This window comes from Mastigoproctus giganteus, chromosome 2 (assembly GCF_048544385.1).
Source record: "Mastigoproctus giganteus isolate SK-2022 chromosome 2, ASM4854438v1, whole genome shotgun sequence".
Classification (NCBI taxonomy): Eukaryota; Metazoa; Arthropoda; class Arachnida; order Uropygi; family Thelyphonidae; genus Mastigoproctus; species Mastigoproctus giganteus.
Genome location: NC_143576.1, coordinates 214,816,351 through 214,834,109, shown reverse-complemented (window position 1 = coordinate 214,834,109; position 17,759 = coordinate 214,816,351). Strand labels below are relative to the sequence as shown.

The 17,759-nt window shown below is 36.7% G+C and overlaps 1 protein-coding gene across 1 annotated transcript in view; it reads left to right on the top strand.

The window, feature by feature from the left end:
* The window catches only part of LOC150090077 (protein kinase C delta type-like), a 38,208-nt gene extending 28,546 nt beyond the window's left edge, over positions 1–9,662 (top strand). Inside the window, exons 5-6 of the mRNA XM_090390166.1 lie at positions 8,142–8,227; positions 9,621–9,662. Of these exons, the coding sequence (XP_090246292.1) occupies positions 8,142–8,227; positions 9,621–9,662 (128 nt within the window). The remainder of the gene's footprint in view (positions 1–8,141; positions 8,228–9,620) is intronic.
* Positions 9,663–17,759: the final 8,097 nt, after the last annotated feature.

Below are 17,759 nucleotides of genomic sequence, written 5' to 3'. Positions count from 1 at the left end.
GATACCTGTAGCTAAATTGTATTAATATGTTTCTGTCACTTCATAAATCTCTTCTGTACCTAATTGCAACTGAGGAAGAAGAGCACCAAGTTTGAAATTCACTAGTGAGATTTACTGACTGCGAGATAATTCAATTCGCTTCATTTAACCTCCAAAGGTAATTACGACTCCTCAGTCTCGTGCTGATCATGGATGACATCTCTTTTAAAGTTTGGGAAAGTCTTCAACTTTTAAACGCTTAATTGTTGCTCAATAATTGTCAATCAATAGTTTTACTAATTAGCTCGTTAAAACAAATGGACTTCGTTTAACTTAAAAATTCGTTAAAGTATTTTGAATATTCTCTTTTTAATGTTAAAGAAAGGAAGATGATTAATGAGCACATATATATTTTTTTATTTCAGTAATCAAAGAGATTTTATTCAAATCTCTTACCGTATAAATGATAAAATCTGATAGACAATCAGATTTTGAAGATCAACATTTTCTAAGATCCTTATACCTTCAGTACATTTTAAAGTTAAAATGTTTAACTTTTCAAGCTATTATTATGATTATTATTAAAAAAAAAATTCTCCTTTATGTTTTTTTTTTTTTTTTGCTAAGTTCTTATGGAGGCTCTTTGACACCATGTCGGTGGTTACCATGGTGCAATGGTGCCAAACCATGTCGGTTTCGCACCATGCCAGTGATCGGGATGGTCATTAGTTGTTTCATATGCCACATCTCTTTGACTTTCTGTTTTAGCTCTGAGTACCTCCTGATCTTTTCCTTTTGGAGGTTGCTGGTGTTGGACACCGCTTTGTCGATCTGGTAGGTAGCCATTTCCTTCTTGTTGATGACGGTTATGTCTGGCCTGTTGTGTGGGATCGTCTTGTCCATTATTATAGCACGGTCCCAGTATAGTCGGTCAGTAAAGGTCTCTAGTATGGTCTGAGGCTGTTACTTGTAATATGATATGCTTTCTTTGATCAACTGCAGACACGTCGAGATATGCATTCACTCGCAGACACGTCCAGGTAGGTGTCTGCGAGTGTACTCCGTCTGGGTAATCACAGATTTCTGGGGTCAGGTGGCATCGTCGACATATGTCATCTGTTACTGCGGGGTCTTTGGCGATATATTTCCTGTAGTTCCTGGTGTTGATTACCTGGTCTTCGATGACGAACATGAAGCCATCTTATCTATATATGATGAGAGAAGTCATTATAATGTCTGCCATGGAGCGTCTTCTTCGCCCATCTTTCCATCTTTGTTTCTTCTGTCTGTGTGAGTGTGGTCTCCTTGTTGATCTATTATTATTATTATTGCTCTTATATTATTTCTCCCTGAATGAGGATTCCACCTCGTGATGGGTATTGCTACGAAGTACACAGGGTGGTTGTTGTTAATTAAGTCTTGTGTTACTGTTGGTCGAGGAATTTTCTGCCTATTTTACAGAAAGTTGCAATCCTGAGCCTGTTCAGGATTGCGACTTTCTGGAGTTCCTTGTAGGTGTTTGCTGGGAGACCTACTGCTGCTAGGCTGTTATGTAGAGTCTTTGGAACCGTACCTGTGGTTCACACGATGATCGAGATGGTCGTTACTTGTTGCATATGCCACATCTCTTTGATCTTCTGTCTTAGGTTCGTGTACTTCCTGATTTTTTCCCCACGGGTTTTCTGCAGGTTGCCAGTGTTGGGTACCGCTATGTCAATCAAATAGGTAGCCTTTTCCTTCTTGTCTACAGTGAGGTCTATGTCCGGTCTATTGTGCGGGATTGTCTTATCCGTGATTATGGCGCGGTCCCAGTAAAGCTACCAAGGGTTGTGGTCTCTAGTACTGTCAGGGGTTCGTACTTGTAGTACGGTAAACTTTCTTCGATCAACTGGTATTTCCTTGCTAGCTTCTGATGTATTATCCTGGCTACCTGGTCGTGTTTATGAGTGTACTCAGTCTGAGTGATCACCTTACATCCCGCGATGATGTGTTGGATCGTTTCTGAGGCCAGGTAGCATCGAAAACTCCGGGCTGCTTGGCGATGTATTTTCTATAATTTCTGATGTTGATTACCTGGTCTTGGATGGTGAGCATGAATCCTTCAGTCTCAGGGAAGAGCATCCCGCTCGTGAGCCATGCATTGGAAGTAATTTTATATATGTGATCTTAATGGAGATCATTGTAGTGTCTACCATGGAGTGTCTTCTCTGCCCATCTTTCTAGCTTCGTTTGTGCCTCCTGGTTGGGGGGGGGTACTCCTCGCTTAGGTTGAGTGGGGATTACCGCTTGTCTATCTTCTTTATGGCCTGCTGCAGTGCTGCTGTGTGTTTCTGGAAGTAATCCTTCAGATTAACTATCGCTGTCTTCTGTTGCTCAATGAGATCTATCAGGCCCCTTTCTCCTTCTTTCCGGGCAATTGTCAGTCTTTCCACGGAAGATTTCGGGTGGTGTTGACGGCTCTTGGTCATCATTGTCCTTGTCTAACTCATGATATCCTCCAGCTCGGTGTTAGTCCAATCTATGACCCCGAAGGAGTATATTAGCATCGGGACTGCATAGGTGTTTATGGCTTTAACTGTGTTCCCTCCGTTCAGCTTTGCTTTCAGCAAGCTTCTGAGTCTCTGATGTTATTTTTCGGCCAGACAGGCCTTAATTTCCTTATGTTGTAACTGCTGAGCCTGCATCATCCCCAAGTATTTGTAGAGCTCTCCCTCTGCCATGGCTTTGATCTCTTTACCAATCTGTAGCTGGTAGTTTCGGTTGACTAATTTTCCCAGGTGTAATCCGTGGGTCTTGCATTTGTCTAGACCAAATTCCATCCTAATATCATTGCTGAATTCTTCGGTGATCTGGAGTAGTTGCTGGAGCTGCTTCTCGGTTCCCACGTGGAGCTTGATGTCATCCATGCACATCAGGTGGGTGAGGGTGTGCAGGTTCTTCCTTCCTTCTTTGAGGTTATATCCGTACTGTTACGCATGGTGGATAGCGGGTTAAATGCTAGACAGAACCACAATGGGCTCAGGGCATCGCCCTGGAAGTTTCCTCTCCTGATGGGGATTGGTCTAGTTGTGATGTTTTCGACCTTAATTGTGGTACTCCATTTCGCAATCGTTTCTCCTAGGAAGTTTGTCACTATCGGATTGACTTTGTAGATGCTATCTAGTTCTATCCAGTGGGCTTGGCTGTTATGTCTTACTTCCCTGCTCCATATGTTTCTCCAGAACTCCTCAATCGTATTCTGCTCGGGTGGTCCGTTCCTTTCTTTCCCGCCTTCTCTGAGACTCCTGTAGAAGCCTCTTTGGTCCTCATTATTATTATTATTATTATTATTATTATTATTATTATTATTATTGCTCTTATATTATTTCTCCCAGATTGGGGGTTCCATCTCGTGACGGGTATTGCTACTAAGTACACAGGGTGGTTGTTGTTATGTCTGGTGTTACTGTTGGTCGAGGAACTCTCTGACTATCCTACAGGTGTTCAGGATTGCGAATTTCTGGAGTTCCTTATAGATGTTCGCTGGGAGACCTATTGCTGCTAGGCTGTATGTAGGGTCTTTGGCACCATACCTGTGGTTGACACGATTATTATTATTATTATTATTATTATTACAGGAAAGTATTTATACGAAAAAGAAGAATCACATGACTGTAGTGAGATTAAATATCTGCTTTAATGGAAATTTGTCGATGAAATTCATTCATCAAATATTCAGAACAGAAGGAATATTTCTGTACCTTTATTTATATGCTAGCTTGCGAATGACCAGCTTTTCTGTGCTTCCCACCCAAAAGAGAAGTCTGTTGTTTATTTAAAAGATGTCTTCCCGTCCTAACAGAAAATTTCGAGCCCCATATGACACCCATAAATCCGCTCTATAACCTCCATAATAATTCTTGCAAGCAACGACCGAAAGAAATAAAAATAAAACTAGACTATTCTACTTTTTTTCTCTTCTTTTTTTTACTTTTCTTCATTTTCAAAGGGCCAGTAGCATTAGCTATCTTATAATTTGTAAGTTCCACACTCATGTGATATTACGCGATTAAAATTATATACGAGGTCAGTAAGCTGAGGCAGCATGAACGACTTTGAATGCTGTATTTAATGTACAGAAATAAACGCTCACATTAATAATAAATACGCGTCCTTCGTGCTCTTTATTCGCACTTCGTATAAATTATTAACGTAACTAAATTTTGTAGTTTAGTAACTAGAAATAACTCCAGAGGCCACTTAGGTTGATGTATAGATGCTTAGGAGCTGTATTATTCTTTGAACATGTTTCTAAGCATTTCTCTTACACGTGTGTTATCAACTTATCAAAGTTAGCCGTTATTCGGCTTGGCCGTTCAATGACATCATAAAGTACTAACAATCTAATTTAATTTTTAATTGCTAGTTTTTTTCTGCTTTTTCTTTGTTCAGCCATTTGCCTGACATTTTCTACTCATATTGAGATGGATAAACAATGTTTATACAATAATATATGGCATGAATTTTGCTGCAACAAAATGGAGCACTATGTGTGGGCCAGAATAGTCGTATACTTTATAATCATATAATGAATATATGTTTATTGATTATTATACAAATATAAAGATAAAGGACATTAACCGAAAGGGGCTTTTTTTTTTTTTGTAAAATTATAACTAAAAGATTTAAACGAGTAAATATAAAGAAACATCTGTCACATTCATTCATCAACACACTCAAATCCTTAAAGGTACAACAAGAAATGGAGGTAAGCAGAAAATGAAATATAAATATATACAGCGCCTTTTACGATGTTTCAGGCAACATAAATCCATAACGCACTAATTGTATATTTTAATTCAAAGGGTGCATCACATAAATTAATGCAAAACTTTTTTTTTTCACAATCTATGGATGTTCTTCGCAGACACCTAGTGTAATGTGATACAACACGTCTGACGGATAGTTAAATCCTCCTTCCCATGTGTTACGAAATTGGTTGCAGTCCAAAAGTTGAACAGCTGGTGTGATCCGATCCTTCAGTTTCTGCAGTATAAGAGGCAACGGGAGCACGTATATGTTATCTTTAATGAAACTTCATAGAAAAACTAAATGAGTTAAATCTAGAGATCTTGGTGGCCAAGCAATTAAATCTCCCGCATCCAATCCAACTGCCGGAAACATCCATCCAGATGGAGACGCATGCGAGATAACCAATGGGCTAGAGTTCTATTTTGTTGAAATAAAAACTTTCGTCCAAAGTCCTCCTATAAGAGTTATCGGTGCAACATATCTAAGTAGATGACTTCTGTCAGGGTTATCTCGAAGAAAACTAAAAAGGCCCGTAGTACTAAACATTCAAACCTATTCAGACGGACACATACCCCACTGCGAAGCAAGCAATTCACTTGGTAATAGCGTAATTTTCTCGGGATATTGGGGGGTTGGAGAGTAGAAGAACTTCAAGTCGTACTAGTTGCCTCTGAAAGTAATACATAAAATATGGATTATACTATTTATACCAATCAAAAAGTCAACCGTCATTTTATTACAGTTTATAGTCTAAATATTCAAATCAAAGAGAGAATATATCAAATAATCTAAAAAGAATATTAACTTTGTAGCCAAGCAGTCGGTGCAGAAATGGTATGAATTAAATCAAATAAGATAGAGATAATTAAGATTAACTTATATTAACATGCTCTTCGAGTGAATGGTGGAACTTAAACTTAGCTCGCTATTTTTGGATATTGAGAAGAATCTTCAGAGAGGACATTAAAGGACAGAGAAGATATTCGTGGTTGAACTTTCTAGAATGAAAGAATGATACGAAATAAAAATGCAACAAATTAACTTTAAGATAAGTTATGGTCTTCTTGAGACTTGAATACTTTGTTCCTAGTATGCAGAGGCTCATTTTGGGATTGTGGTATCTTCTTTACCTTCTCCATGACTTATAACTCCATAGAACATGTAAAATGTTTGGTTGAAGCAGGCTTCTTTCCTTTTTTGTTGATTGTTGTTCATTCAATATTTCAATATGTACCATACTAAATGAAAAACACGTCTTTAAATACTCTCCTGGAGTAGGAAGGACCTATTGAGAAAGCCAATTGGTAGTGAAATTCCCATGCACGTCTGCGAGCAAGGCTGTTACGATTTGTCGATCCTGCTATACATGACTGCTTTATGTTCGTCAGTTCTTTCTATAATCTGTAGACTTCCCTATGTTGGTGGAATTGCATTCGCACTGAAGAGTATATAGGGTCTCTTTGACTGCGCGGAGGTTGGTTCTTTTAAGACAGATGTTTTGAAGGTACTGGATATTGTAAGCTTTGGCTGCTTTTATTAGCAATAGAGCAATAAGCTCCTTAAAACAAAATTCTCATGTGGTGAAACAGTGCCTTTTATTTTCATTTGCTGCATAATAAAAAACAAACTACTTTGACGTATGGGAAAGGTGATTCAAATAGAGAAGAAACAGAAGAGTGCTCAGCAAGAAAATTTAGTATTAAAAAAAGGGTACTTCATTTATCTTCATACAATGAATGATTTTTTCCCTGCTGATTACACGCCATTTGGGAATTTATGTTCATGAAGAGTAATTTTGCTCTTGTTGAAAGTTTCCTGATGCATACAGTAGTAATGGAAGCGAATAGAGATGAGACTTCTCCTTAAATGGCGAACTTCGAATGCCACTGGGCGTCCCCTTTAACTAATATTTATTGAGATGTTTTTCAGTTTTCCAAGCTGTCATCGGCTCAAGGGATAATTGTGATAAACCAATTAGTATACACGACAGATAGATCAGAACCGTCAGGGACATTCTGACGCCTCTAAAGCCGCGTGGCGATGCTCCCAAAACTAGTGACAATTAATTATTTTGCAAACAACGAGCCAGTGTCATGACTCTGGTAGAAAGCCAAACTTTCTTCATTTAAAGCGATTTCTTTGAATCTCGGTCTAGGGTATTTACCAAATCTTTCACTTTTGGTGCTAACAGCAGTATTTTCCAAGGATAATTCCAAGGATGACTGTCACACTCTAGAAAACTTACTCCACTATAGTCCTGAAACACCAGTGCCATCTGGAACAGCTACCTCTCAGCACTGACGATTCATTTATATAAAACTCAACAGAAGATAACAGATAACTACGTTTTGCTAGGGCAACGTTTCTTTATTTATTTAGAGGCCTTAATTTTCTTTTGTGATGGAAAAGAGATGCATAGCAAAAGTAATCGCATAGTTTTATGGAGTCATATCAGAAGTTGAACCATATCAAGCGCTCCTGAATTTTAACATTTATAAGTTGAGATTTTATGTTTATCTTATTAAATTGTATTCTGAAACAGGCCAAATCCTCAATAATCATGAATTTTCAATAATTTTCTCTACATGCAGAGAATCAATTGATTCACATTAAGCAAACATTCAAAATTTGACATCAGCTTCTGCTCATATAACCTTTATAATAAAACAATCTAGGTTTCTTTTTATTTGCACGTTTGCTATAGAGAAATTCGCGTCCCAACTTTTATTGCAACATTTATAGTTTATAAGAAATGAATTAAAGTTCTTTTTAATGCATTTCTTAAAGTAAAAATTGTTTGAATTATTCAATCATGTTTTTAATCGTCACATTAATTTATTACTCATTATTTCAGCGTACAAGTCGCAAGCTGAAAAGCCCAGAATAACTCATGTTATAACACCACACCCTACCTCTGAGATCGGCTAACTACAGCTTCGCTCGATGAGGTTTAAAAATTCCTCCCGTCATCGACGGGATTCAAACCCAGACCTCTCCAAAAAGGGCTAAAATGGTATATTACTTTAAACTGGATAGTTTTTAATTGTGCTGGTCCTAAAAAATATAAGGATAACCCCATTAATGAAGTTGCTCAAAGTGTATGGCATAAGATGTACAAGGGAACGTGCTCAAGTTGTTCTGGAGTTCAAAGGACAACTATGAAATTAGCTGGTTTAATTCAGACGTATGCAAATGCTCTACGTCTTCCTCACTGGACATCGATTACAGTTACTGAATAAACCCAAGGCTTTTTGACGTGTTTTATCATAAAGATTTGATCTGGCTTGGCTTCAAATCTTCATAGAACCTTTCAAGATTTCAATATGATAAAATCCACTGAATAAATTCTCTTGTTCTTTTTTTTTTTACAGTGTGCCAAGTAGCCGTTCATAAAAGATGCCATGACAAAATTTTAGGCAAATGTCCGGGTTCAGGAAAAGAATCTCAGGCTACACTGGTAAGGTTCTAAGTCATTGTAAAGTGAAATTTAATATGTTATTTACAATGGACAAAATTGCTTTGATATTACACTTGACTGAATATTGTATAAGCCAGTTAGAAAACTTCCAGATGTAATAATCGCAACACAATATATTCTTCCAACCACAGAATTTATTTTTATAGTGTATGGAAACGATGAGCTTTGAAACTATCAACTGGCTGTGATGGATATGGATGTACGAGCATTTCTTATAGACTGAAATTTATTTTCTACCTCGCTGACTTTTCCTTAACGTTGAATTATAAAGATACTTTAATATTCATCACCCAACTGCGTAAACCTAGTTTTGTAATATTTCAAACCCACGAAGGCTAGTAAGTCCATAAAATATTCATGAAGTTTAAAGAAGGACACGCAGTTCGTTTTTCATTTATAAACTTAATCTTGTAATTCTGGTACTAACTAAATACATTTTAAATAAGGCTTACTCAAAATTGTTAATCATGCAAAGCCCTGCGAAATGCGATAACTTCGCAAAATGCAAAAATCAAGAGGTCTTTCTACATGATGTCTCATTTCGCATGCTGAGAAATTGCCATTACCAGCACTGCGCTACGAAGACAGCAAATATCAATTATTAAAGCTCGACTACCCAAGCTACCATTTTGATCACCTTTCCACAATTAAAAGCTTTATTACGCCTTATGTACCATGTACCGTATTTAACTGCCCAAAGTAAGAATTAGGCTTTCTGTTCACAATATATACAGACTTAAATTGCAGTGCCTCATATCTTGGGGTTTAAATTGCAGTGCCTTTCTGTTACCTCATATCTTGGGGTTTAAGTTATCACTGGGCTGCGAATTGCAGCACTATTAGATAGCTACTTGTCCACTAATATCACCTGAAACGACTCCGAGTAGAAAAGCTATAATGTGTCCCAACACGCCACCTTCTGTTACCCGAGTGTCTTACAATGACGATTTGCCAATTCCCAATCCACTTCCAGAGAAGAGACTTCGGAATTGGATGATGGCTATGGTAAACAGCATAAATGGGATTATACCTCAAAATTTTGTTCAAGTAAAGCGCCACTTCCGTAATCAGCAAGAACTAGAGGGCTTAGTGAGACTTTGGTTTTACCAAATGCAGTGCAGAGCTCCTGACATCTTGATTAAATCAGTGGAACCTAGTGAATTCCAAATGCGCAATAGAAATCCACCGATTTCTATTGCGCACGCTGTTTATTGATTCTTGTTGCTGACTCTGTTCATATTCTAATGGTTGCTTTATCAACCCTAATTAAGTTATAACTATAAATCCCTCACTTCTTGCTGTCAATCGATTTTCCATTCTTTTTTCATTTATTATTATTTTTCAATTATTTTATTTTATTTATTTTTTACAGGGCTCACCCTCTGGAATCCCAGGTTTCCAGAGGGCACCCTAGCACAGAATATCAATAAAATAGTGCAGATGATCAGCATCCTCGGCAAAGGACGTGAATTATCCTGCGAGTTTTCAGGTGCTTTTCTCTGACTGGCTGCTAAGCGGCTAGTTGAACAACACAACGCTAAACATACAAGACTACACAACACTCATAACTGGCTATGCACAGATGCTACACTGTCCTACAAAATTAACAGAACACGTAGAAAACGTGGTATAACTCCTGCAGCTTGCGATGTTCCGTCTTGCTGTTAGAGTCAGATAGAGATCTGTTCTGGTTGATGTAGCCTTCGGACGACCTTGGCCAGCTCTTCTTATAATGACTCCTGTCTCCTGAAACTTCTTCCATAGTGCCGAAACGATACTGAGTAACACATTAAGCCAATGTGCCACCTACCGCCTACAACTGCCCAGCTTCAAGTCGTCCAACGATCCACCATCTCAAAGAATCATCTAAACGACGATGACTTGCCATCCTGAATACTGGAGATGAGGCTATCCCACTGTGCAAGCCAAAAATGGGGAATGAAGTGGTGTGGTCGCAACAAGGGTTTTTATAGACATGAATAATTTACATAATGTGTGGGTCTTAGGGTGGTAGATCGATTTATATCGGATACTTGGAATTTGAATGCCTATTATATCAAATATTCGCCTTCGGGAGACTATTCACAATAAAATATTCATGAAAACCATTTTATTCTGTTAATTTTTCGAGTGGTGGCGTAAACTAACCTAACATAACCTTTTTTAACTAGTTCAAAATGAAAATCTGTGCCATCTATGCATCGTATTCCTGCTATCTGTACTCACTTGCAAAACCACTTCACTCTAAAGGAAAGTCGTTGTGATTATCAGTCAATCACTGCGGAGCTAGACTTGTCCATCACCACGTCGCAAAAATGCATGGGTAAGAGTCTTGTTCGCAAGTTTAACTCCCATTTCACAGAGTTTTTGTTTCGCTAACTGAAATTTCGAAGGAATTAGTTTTTACTCAAAGGTAGGCGGTAAGAATTAGTTTTTACTAAGAATATCAGTAAATACTAGGAGTTACGCTTTGTAATCGAGTTTTTACCAGCAGGCGCAGTCCTTAACTAGTTTTTACTAGTCCTTACTAGTAAAAACTAGTTTTGTCGAATGCTGTTAGGCGCTTCTAGTTTTTACTAGTCCTTACTAGTAAAAACTAGTTTTGTCGAATGCTGTTAGGCGCTTCTAGTTTTTACTAGTTAGAACTGGTAGTAACGGATTTATGAGCACCTAACTTTTTTGCTAAGGTGCTCCTAGTTATTCTTGGCACTGTATACACTAATCTTAATAATAATAATTAAAAAAAACCTCATGGGCATTTTGGTAACATGCTAATGAGTATTTGACGCTTAAGTCCAGAGCAAAATCCTTTTGGTTTCATTTCTTATTTCACTTCAGAAGTCAATGTATCGCCGAACAGTTGGTATTAAATCCAAGTCAAAGAAACGAATGAGCCTTGGGAAAGTTACTTTAATTTAAAGAATTTGTAAAATATACTGGACTTGAAGGAGGCATAGTCGTTTCACTAATTTCGAATATATTAATGGGATTAGTATGAATATTTTTATGAATTCAAAGTTTCTGTACATGGTGACCCTCTTTGGGAATCTTAAAAAAGAAATACTTGATTGGTTATCCGTAAAAAAGAAACCAAATGACATTCATTTAATTTTTTTTATTTTTCATGGATAACTGTTGAATTGATCTTCTCTGTTCAGGATCCACCCTGAACAGTGATGCTGTTCAGGGTGGATTCGCCAATTATACAGTATTTAAAACTTACAGAAAGCTACGAGCTTTACCAAGGCGGTCACCGCGTTGTTTCACACAGTGGAGTGTGTGCAATCTTTCATCAAGTAAAAAAAGAAAAATTAAAGTTTTCCTGAAATAATTTTGTAGTACATCCACTAGTTTTAATTTTTCTAATTTTTGATCTAATTTTCTTAATCGGTCAATGGAGAGGCAATAAATTTAGCTGAAAATCATTAAATGCAATTACAATAGTTATTCTTTTATGATTGTATACAAAGAACAACAGCAAATCTTTTTTTTTCTCTCTCTCTCTCTCTTCTAGTATTTACGCGAGAGATTCAAAATCGATGTTCCGCATCGCTTTAGAGTCCACAACTACCTCAGTCCTACCTTCTGCGACCACTGTGGTTCGTTGCTATACGGATTATTTAGGCAAGGATTAAAGTGTGAACGTAAGTTGACCTTATGATATGAAACGCTAAGATTTAATTTAGTGATGACGTAATTTATTACATCTCATTCTGATAATGAGAATGTCTAATCGGTATGAGGAGAAAATAAAACGCTCATCAGTACATATTTATATTTTCATTTAAGAATATTCTGCATGTAACTGATTTGTAAAAGTTTATAGTGACTTTATATACGAGTTTATACTCGTACTTAAACATCACTTTGACAATTTGGCTGTAATATTTTATTTCTCTCCTTTTTTTGTGGATGAAAATCCTTCACCCTTTTTCCAAATTAAAAGTGAACAAAATATACTTCTGAAACAAAAGTTTCAATCTCAAACAAAAGGTTAAAAAAATAATAAAGGATTCTCAATAAGCCAACTCTCTTTTCCCTATATGAACGCTTCAAATAAACTCAATCAAAAAGGATCAAGAGAGGACATAATTCACCTTTTCGAATCTGAATAAGTATTGTTCTAGAATATCATTTTGTTTCATGTGGCTTGTGTGGTCAGGAAAAGTTTTATAGAATTAATTTCAACCGTAATTAGCAAGAATGGTGTATAATGAATATATAATCATAAAACAACTGTCCAATTTAGAACAGTTCTGCATAAAAATGACCCAACTTCAATAAATTATTTAATTACACTTCAAATCTGATGTTATTGTTGGCGAGAATTTAGTTTTAAATATCAATTCTCCTTAAGAAATTCTTACTTTATGATGAGACTGACAGTGCATTCGTGGATGAAATTACCTACCTGCCTCAGTTTAATTTAAGGAAAAGTTTTCTTTCTTTCGTTTCTAATATCGTAGCGAGAAAAGCAATATATCACATATCTTAACAATCACAGAACGACTTTACTACATCACTTTTGACGATAATGCGTTTCCAATAGGAAGTCGTGATAAGAAACATCAGCAAACAGAATTTATCTACAATTCCTTCTGCTGTCTTGAGATTTCTAGTGCGTGCTTGCGCCTGTCAAGGGGATCTCGAAATTTCATTTTTCATGCCTGGATAACAGCTATGACAAATGGCTCTGGTAGGAAAGGAGATTATGAATAGAACTGACATCCTCTTCGTCCTGTTTCTCTTGGCTGCTTCGATGCTTTTACCCGATAACGCGTTTGGGTTATTCTTGCAACTTCTGTTTCTTCTCTTGTTTATAAGAACCGATGAGACCTGGCAGAGGAACCTGAAACTAATGTTGTCAATCTTTAAGACAGGTCAACGACCCAAACACCAAGATTGTTGTATGTATGTAAACACATAGTTCACTTTGATGCTTTCGTCTTGAATTTTATTACTTTCCACAAAAAGATTTTCGTGGAGAATTTGTCAATAAACATTCTAAGAAAGTGGTATGCTAATAATAAAGGGGACAGGTGAATTGTCTGATGACTGAGAAAGTCTGGAAGAGCGAAAGCAAAGCACATTAGTGTATTTTAACAGCCCTATGTAGCTTTCGTGGACATTAGCTGCTTTCGAAACTTCTGTTAAGAAATACGTATTTTTAGCAATCCCAAACACGAAAGGTCGTTGAAATCTGCAGTACTCTCATAGTATAGATAAGTTGAGGGTTGAGAGGTTATAAGAAATTTGCTGGCATCTTACAACTACTTGCAGATTTTATTTCAGAAAATAATGAATGTTAAGAATTCCATCTTCCAAATTCTACAAAGTGGGATTAATAATGTAAATTTTTATTGGCAACACTACTTGGACAATCAGTTTTTTTGGACATTTTGGGCAATCAGTGTCTTGAGCATTTTTAAGAAAAGCAAGCACAGAATAAAAGGCAAATGAACCCGCATTATCAGTCCGGAACAAGACTAATAGGCTAAAATGAAGTGAAAAAATGCCTCCCTTTAAATATTTGTAGAACACATTGAGTCCAAGATTCTTCTTTTGTATCGTCCACTCATGCCTCACCAATTCATTGATGAATAATGTGCCAATTTCTTGACAAGTTTCTTTTCAATGATAGAGCTAAAAAGCTACTTTAGCAAGTACTGTTAATGTTTTCTCAAAGTACATGGAAAAGCCTGAGTCGATTTTCAATGCCAATCGTGGGCCTTTTTCCTCTTCTCGTGGCTGAGTTAGCCGATATTCAGTACTTAAAAACGTGGTCTTTCATTCTCTTTCTATTTTTATTAAACCACTACTTATTTGATATATACTTTCAGAAATGAATGTCAATTAAGAAATATAGATATTGAAATTTAGAAGCCATTTCACTTTCCGAAAACGAAAAACAAATGTACTTGCTTGTTTGTAAGTGGCTAGCTTCTTCTTTCTTTGGAATGGGGGTCTCATTTTTTTTAAGAAGTGAGATCTCTCATGAATCTTGCTGAGACCGCTCCTATTTCTGACATTCTTAAGTGACGAAAGGATACAGGGAGTGATAGTGATCTCAAAATTTGCAACTGGTGTGAAGATCGGGAGCGGTCTTCACACCAGTTGGTTAATAGCTAACTCCAAGCAGCGCTTCTTCAGGGATTGTCAAATAAGTGGCAGACAGACAGACATTGAGTGGTGTTACGTTTAATTTAAATTAAATAATCCTACTACATTACTTTAGATAAACTACTCAAAATGACAATAAACACCAAGCAATGAGAGCAGATTAACAGCTTGTACAAATTTAACCATAAAGTTTCCTACCATCTGGGCAGCAGGATGATGTCACCATCTACAATAGATGTAAAGAGTGAGTTATAGGGAGCAATAGTTTCTCTTATAAGTTATAATGTATTCATATAATGCATTAAAGTGGCTGGTATATTCCCTGAAACATTACACAGTTGATTTTTTGATGTAGTCGGTTTCTTCGCCAAACCTGGAAAGCTGCTTCCGAATACTCGACCATATCACGAGGTGAGCCAGTAGATCTCATACAGTCTTAATAAGAATCTCTGACCCATCAAAAAGTGGGCCAGATTTCTCTGGGGTGGCATTCCAGAGGGGGAAAAATCCTGTGGTATTAAAAAAAAATAAAAACAATATATATATATAAAATAAAAATTTTAAATGCGAGTAAGACCCTACGTAGAAACTCTTGAATTGTACTCTACTATATTTCATGCATGAATATCCTCTTTATCTTCTCGAGTTCAAACAGAACTTGTACCGAAATTAAATAACTCCTATATTACCGTGCTGTTCAATGCTGCGATTGATCGAAATTCAATCTATTTACAATTCAAAAATTGTAAATTAATGGGAGACTCTATAAGTTTGGTTTCGTGACCAGGAAGAACGGTTCCCAAGCACACAGAAAACACAATTAATTACCCGTAAGTTGTCTCAACTTTACAGAAAAATTCTGGACTAACAAAAATGTAGTCAAGATTTTGTAGTCAAAGCTTTAAAACCAGAGGTTTTAGCTAAATAGTCCATTCATTTTAAACTTATTATAAAATTATTCTTCCGTTGCTTTTAGTTTCATGTTTTAATTCCAGAGCATATTTGTCCCAGAGATATTTAAAGCATTTTTTTTATAAAGATTAATTAACTGCTGAAGTAAAAAAGTGAGCTACAGACTAATCTCTGTCCTTTTTTGTGCTAAAAACGTGAATCTAAATTAAGCTGAATATGCAGTACAGTACAGTACATATACACGTATTATCTCGAACGGCTGCTACTTTCATCCTAGGTAGTAGTAGCGTAGTAGTGCAGGTGTTTAGTGGCAGATAGTTCGTGAAATTACGACCCTCTAGCTTTTTCTGGCTATGAGCCTAAACTACGCAAAGGTGTTTCTTATTGTAACCAAGTTCACTGACCTCTGCTAAGCATATCCGGGTTCTTTATTGATAACTGTAAGAAGGAACGGAAGTCTAAATATATAAATTTCATGAGAAAAAAGCAAGCTAAAATAAAATCTTTGATTGCAACTGTATGCTTCGGATACTATCTTCAGAAAAACACAGACAGACATGCAAAAAAAAATCTGCTACAGTTCTGCTGCACTCTGAAATTACTTGTAGCAGATAATACGAATAATTCGTACAAAAGCTGATTCATATTACGTATTGTATTAATTAATACATCCATTCAAATACAAGATAATTCACAGAGGACTCAGTTCGAGTCCCGTCTTGGGCGAAGTAGAGTACTGGAAAAGAACTCAACCAGCTTAACCAAACTTTTGTTTTCTGGAACCTACTTAAACGTAATCCGAACCCAAGCTTTTTGTGAACAGAAGAACAGCTATCATAACCACTACGCTAACCAAAAGGGATCTTCGAAATAAAATAGCAGAGATTGGAGAAAGTTTTCATTTTTAATTCACTCTCAACAAATATCAGACTGTAGTTATTACTGACATGATAAAATTGCCATTGAAATTTAATTAATCATCATTGTAACGTAAATAAGAAAAACAAAATAGTACACAGGAATATCAAAATGCCCATAAAACACCAGAAATCATTTAAATGGTTAAAAACAGCTCCTACTCTGTTTAACTGGAGCTAGACCATAAGTAATCTAGCTCCAATTAAGTGAATTACAATTTCATTGATCAACCACCTTTACAAGGGAAAAAAGTCGCCGATTTTATTGAAACGGTTTTGGAGAAAAACATAAATAATATTTCTCCAGTTTTCTTCGTTTTTATAATTGAGTTAGAGATATAATAATGAACTCTGTACCACAAACATTCTCGCCATCATCATAAAAGAATTTTCTTTACATCAGAAAACGTAAACCCTCTTTTTTGCAATAACTCTCCTCTGACTTCGTTATACGTCAGTAATTTGCATATATTCTCGACTCCCTTCACAACACACATACATTCAAATGCTCCTCCTTGTGTTAAAACTCCCCAGACGTCTTGGCCCAAGTGCCAGCACGACCTACTAAAGACCAATGTTGATAACGTAATCAAAGGCGTATTTGTTGTTTATATACAAACCGGCAACCAGCCAAAGTTTTAATGGATATTCCTTTTCCTGGCAGTTAAGATACGTGAGGAATTTCGTTACACGCAAGTATAAGAAATGTAACGCTTGGCGATTAAACAGAAAAGGTAGATCCAGTCTGGAACATTGTAGCATCGCTTACTAGTGTTTACCATCAAAAAATTAACTATAAGCCCTGTGATTGGAAAATTAACACAACCCTTCCCATCGGCACAACATAAATGTCATTTAATTGACTCTACGTTTCAGCAACATCATTTACTATCCAGATTCCATGATGATTTGTCAGACATTAATTATAGAGAGTATACGCGCCAAATGACCGTGCTATACATAACTTGCAAGGAATTTTCTCATCTTGGAAACGCAATATTACGTTTGAAAAAATTAAAAACAGGCAAGATGGTTTCTTATGTTTAAGCATTCAGATTGCCTAGTAAATAGTGAAGTATTTACAATCATCGTCCTTCCAAACCTTGCGAAAAAGGCCGCGGTTCGAATCCCGTTCAATTATGTGAGGAATGTTTATGGGTTATTTTCACACAGTGGCCGAATCAATCGGTCTCGAGAGAAGGCAGCATGATTTTCTCGTCCAGCAAACGGGCAACCCTACAAGAGCATACACGCAATTTTTTCAAAGATAAACACAATGCAGGTGTATTGAGTTTTAACTCTTAAACCATGTGAAAGAAATGGGATTTCTTTGGAATTCCATGGTCGGGTTTCTTTTTTCTTTTTCTAGAGAAAAACATGAGTTTCTGGAAGTAAAAACCGTGCGTCTCTCGCCTGGGGCCAACCTCCATGCGTCCTTAACTTGAATTCACTATAAAACTACTCCATAAAAGTTTATTTGGTCATAATGGAATTAGAAGCCTTCCACAAACTGTGTGGAGGAAGAACGCACACAACCACCGTGCTAGCGGAGAGGGAAACTT